Source organism: Pimephales promelas, chromosome 4 (assembly GCF_988280905.1).
Source record: "Pimephales promelas chromosome 4, fPimPro1.hap1.1, whole genome shotgun sequence".
Taxonomy (NCBI): domain Eukaryota; kingdom Metazoa; phylum Chordata; class Actinopteri; order Cypriniformes; family Leuciscidae; genus Pimephales; species Pimephales promelas.
Window position 1 is genome coordinate 10,436,200 of NC_142772.1, and position 8,908 is coordinate 10,445,107.

General features: G+C 39.8%; 1 protein-coding gene across 2 annotated transcripts in view; it reads right to left on the minus strand.

The window, feature by feature from the left end:
• The window catches only part of ntrk2b (neurotrophic tyrosine kinase, receptor, type 2b), a 49,879-nt gene extending 42,161 nt beyond the window's left edge, over window positions 1-7,718 (minus strand). The window contains exons 1-6 of one of the 2 annotated variants that reach the window (XM_039662364.2): window positions 7,131-7,718; window positions 4,093-4,167; window positions 3,941-4,012; window positions 3,760-3,828; window positions 3,506-3,651; window positions 3,246-3,400 (exon numbers count right to left, since the gene is read on the minus strand). In XM_039662364.2, the coding sequence (XP_039518298.2) occupies window positions 3,246-3,400; window positions 3,506-3,651; window positions 3,760-3,828; window positions 3,941-4,012; window positions 4,093-4,167; window positions 7,131-7,345 (732 nt within the window). In that variant the 5' untranslated portion in view covers window positions 7,346-7,718. The remainder of the gene's footprint in view (window positions 1-3,245; window positions 3,401-3,505; window positions 3,652-3,759; window positions 3,829-3,940; window positions 4,013-4,092; window positions 4,168-7,130) is intronic. The other variant, XM_039662365.2, reaches the window with a different exon arrangement.
• Between the last annotated feature and the right edge of the window lie 1,190 nt (window positions 7,719-8,908).

Genomic DNA, 8,908 nt, shown 5'->3' on the forward strand with positions numbered 1-8,908 from the left:
GCTTATGAGTGTTCTCATCGTTCTTCAGGTCTCATTTTGTGTGAGCACAATTGCTTTTTAATTTGTTTTATTGGTCATGTGTTTTTGTCATGTTTGGTATGAGCACATGGCTTGTGCTTGTCATGTGTTTGTTGTGCCATATGTGCTTTCCTGTCATTGTGACTCCCATCTTGTTTCCTGATTATTAGTTATTTTGCCCCACCTGTCCTCCCTCGTTACCTGCCTTTTTTGCTCCCAATTTATTCCCCTTGTTTGTTTTTTGTTTGTTTTTATCAATAAAATAAAGCCCATCAACTCTGCATCGAATCCTCGCTCTTTTCACCATCCCCACACCTGACAGTCGAGTTTAAAAAAAAAGAAGAAGAAAAAAGAGCTTCCCCTCTTTGAAAGACCAGCAGCCGCCACTGGTAACCATATATCGTAGACTTAAAACCAGCTACTAAGCGATTGCATATGCTCATATAAACGCCAAAAGTTCATGGGGCACTAACCTTGTTTTAAGATAAATGCCTTTTATTCGTGATGTATTGGATAAGTACTTCATTACCCACAATCCTGAACAATCCCACAATCCAACAGTGATGCATCTGATTGGTGGAAGTCGTGTCACGTGTCTGAAACCCCGCAAAGGTACGTGAAGACTGAAGATCACGTAATGACGTAGGGCTAAGTTCATTGGTCACACTTCTGAGACGCCCGCACGCCATTGGATGTGCAGTTGCCACAGCTTAGCTGATGAGCGAGCCAGATACTCAATGTTTTTGCATGTCGAGCTGCAAAAAAATGAAATGAGTTTCCCTGCACATTCACTATATAAAATTCACTGGAGGCTCTTTCACGGTGGCTTTCAGACGACTTCACTGAGGCGCGGTGGTTTATGGGAGGAGTAGTTCCTTTGCTCGGAAATGAAAATATGTACACAGGCTTGTACCCTCGACTTTTTGGGGATTTTCTCTTCGTTTTTTCACTCGAAATGATGTGTTGTATGCTTATGAGTTTAGCCGTAGCTGATTATCCTCAGACATGCTCTAATACTCTTTAGATATGGATTTTACAAAATGTCAATGGGAGAAATGAATGGGAAATTTACTTCCGGCACCAGCGCTCTCTCGGGCTGTGGGCGGGACTGTGATGCTCTATAGAGTTGGCTGCTTCATCTTTCAACAAAAGTTTCTTTGGGAACTCTACATTACAATGTGCCTCATTTACAAAGCAAAATTCTTCATACAAACAAATAATCCTTTGACACGAATCAAGACCATCCACTTGTTTCCAGAGGGATCCTCCAAATTTATTTCTTATGTCATAACCCCTTTAAAGGGGCACTTGGCAACTATTCCAACTTAATAAAACTGTTTAGAAATCATTTGAATGGTTCAATAACCTGTTCAATAACCTGTTCAGGAGAGAATGGGGGCTTTCCCCGTTCCCCCCAGCGTCTCCAGGTGGAAAACCAACCTTGCAACATGAGGACTAAGGTCCCGGTAAGTTGGAAATAGAAGTCTTGTGAGAAGCGAGAATGAGCGAGAAACACGAGCTGCTTCATGGCAATTGACCCTTCGCTAAGCCCCGCCCTCCCTAGTTACTGTTGCTACGCCTGTCAAGCTTTCGCGGCTGGCCCATCTATTATAGTGTGGATGCACCCGGTGTCAGACATTTCAATGAGATAATTAGAAATTTTCGGCGAACAAGTGAAATATCTGAGAGAGCAAGACAAAGGGGACTACAGTATGCATTCGAGGGATATATTCATGACATTATATACAACCGATTAGAGAATCATTTCTTGAAAATTGAAGTTAAAGCCTAAGTTATAGTCCCAGCGCAAGCAGCAGCGCCTCATACGCTGACCGTTCAAATGGGAAACACAAATTGAGGAACAGCTATGTTCATACACAGCAGGGTATGTGAAAATAATCTTTATAATTATAAATCAAACAGCTTATCAATAAATCTTGTGGAATAAGACTAATACCGGGAGAGCCATGATCGGATTGGGTTAAGTTAGGCTACTTAGTTAGTAAGGGGTAACGTTAACGTCGATTAACAAAATGCTGAAATATATTTTAAAGTATGTCAGTGAGCCTTTGTCTTGTCTCTTTAATCATCTTATTTTACGTTATATCATTATGACCAAAGAACCGTCAATATTTCCAAGCAATAGGTGTTTTTGTTAAGCATGTCGACATTTACCAGTAGTTGTGAATGGGTCTCTCACATAGACGCTAGATCACGCCAATCATTTCTCCCCTTGGCTTTTAGATTTTCTGGAAGGAAAACAATTCCTCTCCCCCGTCCAAACTTTTAGTATACTGGTATCAGATTTGCACAATCCATACGCACAATGCTTCAGCGTGTTTCCCTCGTTCGAAAGCTTGCCAGACCTCCCGCGCATAGTTACGGTTGCTAAGACATGATTGGCCAGTGGCGGTTTTCGGGCGTGGCTAAGCGAAGGGTCAATTCAACATAATTCTATGATACTGTGTGTGATGTATTACCCACTCGGTAGACAGCTCCACACGATAGAGTTGGCCGGCTCCGATAAAAACAGAAGCACATGAGCAGCAGTAGAAAGCGAGAGGAAGGTGCCGCAAGTGAGTTTCTTTATAGCCGCGTTTCCACCGCAATTACCAAGAACTATTTGTCCCAGGAACTTTTTTCATTGGAACTTTTTTTGCCCCAGACCGCTTGCTTACTGCGTTTACACCGCGGACATCAGCTGACATTGACCGTGAGACGGATGGGACGAATGCTGCCATCGAGCAGAAAGAACAAGTGGTAAGAACCAATCAGCATGTTCAGAGCACAAGTCCCACCCCGAAAGTTCCCGAACACTGAAAAAGTACTACCTCACCAGCAGGGACTTTCTGGGGGGTAAACACACCCGAGTACCACCCCAAATTTCCTAGTTCCTGGGGAAAGTTCCTGCGGTGGAAACGTGACTTATGACAGTGTTGTGAAATATATGACACCCAGCTGTAGGGGGCGCTGAGGAGAACACGCGAGACAACAGAAGTGAAAATCAGCGAAGAAGTGACTAGAGTTGCCAAGTGCCCCTTTAAAGTCATGGTTATAATTACATCTGTTAACAAAAATTGGAATGTGAAGTATAAAGTGCATTCCATTGTGGGATACAATATTGCACACAATGTTTTTCTTTGCTGACTGCAATATGCATACTGCAAAAACAGTAAGAGTTTGCTATTCCAACTAGCTTTATACTTAAAGGGCAAACAGGGTGTTACCTCATGGCTGGTTGAGAGAGGAGGGTGATCACTAGAATTTAAGCTCCAGGATAGCTCAGGGGTCGGGGATCCAGACACGCTGCTGCATATCACAGTAGCATCACTTCCTGCCATTTGACTAACGACAGCAGGGATGACATCGACACGTGGATACTCTGAAATAAGGACAGAAATGCAACGTTTTTTAAGAACTATGCTTTAATACTTCTTACCACAAACTGTGCAAATTAGATGTGCATTAAGTGTTTGAGTTCCATTACCACATGATGGTAGAGTGAGTCTAGAGAGGGATTTAGCCCCTCCTCCTTCTAGTCGACACTGCAGACCCTCTCTCTCACTATCATCCAACCAGACTTTGATCCAGATGTTTTCACATGCACATTGCAAAGGGTTACCAGAGAGCAACCTATAGAAAAGCCAAACAGATTCAGAAACCTAAGGCTGCTTTGTATGATGCACAAACAGCCCACTGTACATAGTTTTGTATGTGTTATTATTGAAAAGAAGATCTTACAAAGTCGACAAGTTTGAATTACGAATTGCCATCCAGGAGAGTGTTGATAAGTTATTGCCTCTGAGATTCCTATAGATAGAAAAAAAAGACTCAATTACTTGAAAGTAAAGATTTCTTTGAAAACATCACAGATTTGCTAAATAATTACATTTCAATTAAGCTTTTAAAAAAATAGACTCACAGATATTGAAGTTTAGAATTGTTGAAGAAGGCCAATGTAGATACATATGTAAGGTGAGTATTGGTCACTGTTCTGTGGGAGACAGTAAATGCTCACATAAGTCCTGCTCTTCCATAAATTGTCAATATTTTATTAAAATATCAAATACTCACAAATTCCTGAGATTCGAGTAGAATTTCATATGGTCCTCGTTAATTGTAAAAAGCCTTTTTTGATTTGAGATATAGCTGTGGAAAGCAAACGGAATGATTACCTTACAAATGTGCTGTAGTACATTGATGAATATACCACAATAGCATCATGATTTATTGAACATGATTCTCATCTTTGTATAATGATATTTTAATTTAACTATCATGGAAATTTCATGTTAAAAAACAAAGTTGTACCATAGTACTGTGATTTATACACTATTGTTAAAAAGTTGTTTTTTTATGTTGTTATTATTTTTAAAGTTGATCAAATAAGTCTCTTATGCTAGCCAGGGCTGCATTTATTTGATTAAAATTCAGTAAAAATAGTAATATTGTGAAATAGTTTTACAATTTAAAATAACTATTTTCTATTTTAACAATATTCCTTGTAAATTAATCCTGTGATGGCAAAGCTGAATTTTCAGCATCTGAATTAAAAAAATAATTATCAGTGCTGAAAACAGTTGTGCTGCTTATTACTCAGGTGAAAACAGTAAAAGAATTCTTTGATGAATAGAAAGTTCAATGAAAATAAGTAACAATGGCTTTATTGTCAATTTCGATCAATTTCAATCATTCTTGCTGAATAAAAGTAGGCCTATTAATTTCTTTAAAAAAAATCCTACTGACTAAACCTTTGAATGCTATTACTTACTTCAAAGAACTTCTATGTTATTACCATGGTACCTTATAAAAAACTCATTTTGATTGTATTTTTGTTACTTTTTTATTAGTAAGTTTCAGTATTAGAATATATGAACTATAGGTAACTATATAATTAATAAAGTCAATTGTTTTCAGCGAATATTGACCTTACAAAAACGTACAGGCTGGTATTTATATTGCAGTCTATTTTCAAGAAAATAATGATATCAACTGATTTGCTAATTAATTTGTTTCCGTAATATTATATGAAAACACAATATACAGTAACAAGGTAGCTACGCGTCTAACAAATAGGGGAGACCAGGGGCAATTGTAACATATTTTACATTTTCCTTAATTAATAACTCACAAACTACTTGAGATAGACTAGCCATCTTTTGATACAAGAAACATATATATGTGCAGTAATTCATAATACAATTTATATATTTTCACGTATAAGAACAAGACTAAAATATTTAATTAAATGCAAAATGCCGCCATGGGGGCAGTTGTAACAGTGTGTGGGGGCATTTGTAACACTGAGAAATAACTCCTATTAACCTACTTTATCTCAAGTAAAAGCCTACAAGTAATCACTTTACTGCTGTTGTATTTAATATGTTACTTAAGAGTTTTTTTGTATATGGTTCAAATTCTTTTAGATGTCAGGCATCACACGCATTCAAAAAATAAAAGTTTACTTTGTTAATACTGGAACAAACATTTATTTTAATACACCCTTTAATTTTTTATTTTTTTTTACAATAGAATAAAAAAGTTTTATAATAGAATTTGGTGAAATATGTTCATTTTTTAACAGAAAAGTATGTCAACACACACAGACAAGCTTATTACAATGGTCCTTGTGGCTCAGGGGCAATTGTAACAGCAATTGTAACACAGTGTTACAATTGCCCCCGATACTGTAGCCATATATTGTTCATGTTCGTTTTTATTCAATAACCTATAGGGATAAAATCAAATGTATATAAGTTTAAATTCACAGACATCTAAATTTTAGACAGCAGAAGAAAAATATTGTATTGGCTACATTAAAAAAAAAATAACTTCCATACCTCAAAATCAGTTTGTTGTTAACTTCTGCTAAAGTTGAAAATCTCTCGCTTCTTTTCCACAGATATAGAGAGAATCCTACTGGGCATGTATAAGTGATATCACTCTAGCTTGTTTCTGATTGAAGGAATTGAATGTGTTACAATTGGCCCCTGTTACAATTGCCCCCGGTCTCTAACATTCAAGCCAGCTGTTTTCAGGGCGCACAAACAGTGATTATAAAATTAAAGCAAAAATGAAAATATCAACAGGCAGTTCTCTTTTCAGAGACAGCTAACATAGACGCACGCTTATTTGACATCAACTGTCACCATATGAACAAGTTAATAAAGGTGCGCGTGAAAAGGCCATGATTTCACTACAGCGCGCGCACATGCCTGGAGTGCGTCCAGTGAGCCGTTGTCGTGGAAACGGAGTGACATATTTGCGTAGGCGCCGATGCCTATTGCTCTGCGGACACGTTAGACAACTCCCCAACTAGCCTGTACACAACAATTAATGGAATAATGTTCGAGTAAAACTGAATTTTATTCGGAAATATCAGCAGTTTATAAGCGTTTCCCTCACGGCAGGCCTAAAGGGCATTTTTCTCCCAGCATCAAGACATTTGACGGTCTCTCAAGCCAGTCAGTGCTGCCTAATGCATATCAGATCATCACTGATTTAAATTTCTGTGAAGCGGACGCTGTATCTTCACCGATATGCATCTAAAAGAGTTAAGTTATGTCGTTATGTGGCCGATTTATACATTTGAGTGTAAGCCGATTGTGTTTTCTATTTTTTTTGTGCTAGAAAGTCAGTCGAGGTGAGTCAGCAGCAGCCCCACTAAATTATTCTCTGACTGATCACCTTTATAAATAAAAAAACCTTATGCTATTATGTCAACTTTGCTTGTATAGGCTACCGTCCGTGTCCCCGACACCTTCCCTTCAACCGCTCTCATCCTCTCTCACACACGACATGATGTCTGTTGCATGTCACCCTATGGTCTTGTTTGATGTCAAGAGCTCGTATGCACGCCCTGAATGATCGTAGCAAACTCCACACATGCTCGTAGCGGTGGCTGAAATGGTCAGGCTGTGGATGTCATGGAATAGCACTGCACTAAACTTATTTTGTCCCTCGACGAATTGAGGAATCTACCCACACACCTCACGCGCACACGCTCACAAACACACGCGCATGTTTTTTTTTTTTTTTTTTTTCCTTCACGCATCCGTGAAGCTGGAGAAGCAGGTCTCCCGGTTTATTTCTCACTAAAACACTGCACTTACATATCCGTAATGTTTTCCATATCAGACTCTGGCACCAAGACAGGGAAATCCTCAATCCCCGGTTCTTGATCGATACACGAGATCCTCGAGGCATTGCAAAAGCACGACACCGGACAAGCCGAGCTGAGCCTCAGCAGCCCGAATAAAACCCCACACAACCCCCAGCGAGCCATTCCATGAACCCCTGTGGCCATAGCAGGTCTAGCGCGATGCATTCACTGTTGTATAATGTCTCGTAGTATTTTCAGCAATTCCGAGATGAGACGCCGCTGCTGTGGGATGCGCAAAGACGTTGTGCGCGACGCGAGACTGTCATGGAGTGGCCTTTTCTGGTCTCCGCAGAAAGGTGATAACGCAACGGGGAAATGTTCGCGTGCCAATATGTTGCGCTATCCGGGCTTCGCTTCTTCCAGACGCGGTGGTAAAACGTGTGGCCGCAGGCTGTGTGTGTCTACGGGCTGCGGTGGTGACGCTGACGTCTCACATCCAGCGCTGAGGAAGAAAACAAGCGAGACAGTGTGCGTGTGCGCGCGCGTGTGAAGAGGCAGCAGCGCGTACCTGCAAGCGCCTATTGATTACCGACCGCATCTCCCTCAGCCATCGCTGTAATTACATGTGGAGGGGGACGTTAAAGATGCTCTCAGCGATGTCATATCGGCAATAATTGATCACCTATGTTGTCAAGGGGCTATGTTTGGGAGATGCATATTGACAGGGACGAGGAGATTGGTATAGGTTGTCAAATATGGTTTTTATATCGAGTCATTTGGGAAATTGCTTGATTGTTTTCATTTGTTCGTCTGTTTAACAGTTCAGTATGAGCTGGCTGTGTTGCTTTTCCATCCTCTTTTCAGCAATCCTACCACAACTTCATGAATAGCCATTACCAGAGTGTGACGTGCTGTTTGACGCACAAGATGGGCTGCATCTACAAAAATAATTACTAAACAAAAATGCCAGGATGTTTTTTTTTTTTAACTGATGCGAGTCTTGCATTCCAATCGCAGTGTAGTCTATGACAGGAAGACGAAATAATATTAGCAATAAATTATAAATTATATTACTTTGTTTGGGGTGTTTACCAAAATATCAGTTTATGTGAACTGAAGAGTATGGCGCGAGCGCTAGGCCTAGCCTATATGATGAATTCGGAAAATGCGCGTTTGAATCTCACATTAAGCATCCGTCTTTATCTTGGGAGAGAGGTTAAGAGTCCATCTGCACAATAGATATGAACATTTCAGCATGTGTACACTGAGGGCCCTTGGTTTAGGAAATTACTACAGCACAAGCCAAAAGATGAAGTAAAAGGCGACGGCCTGTTATATTTTTTTACCAGGAGAGGGCGACAAATACATTAGGCAGAACATTTTTTATCACGGTCAATGTCATGTGAGCTGCACAAATGATTACATTCCTGCCATTAAAGCCACCCTTTTGGTCGTAAAAAGAGGCATCTGTAACTTACAAGATATGTCCTAATTCGTATCGGTCTAAATCTGTTTTACTGGGTTTTGTAGCCCATTATTTTTTGCAATACAGTGTTCACCAAAACAGTCTAATGTGAAAGACATGAGAGCGTGCACCTTGATCGACAGTAAATTTATATGTATATAAAACAAATTATAAATTGCCTATTATATTTATGATAAATGATACCAAGCTGTTAGACAACTACAGCGCTTCTCAGTTGCTATGACGATAGCCTGCTAAGGGGCGGGGCAATATACATCACAAGGCTGACAGACTCGCTACCCAATTAGATTGTTAGCCCTTAT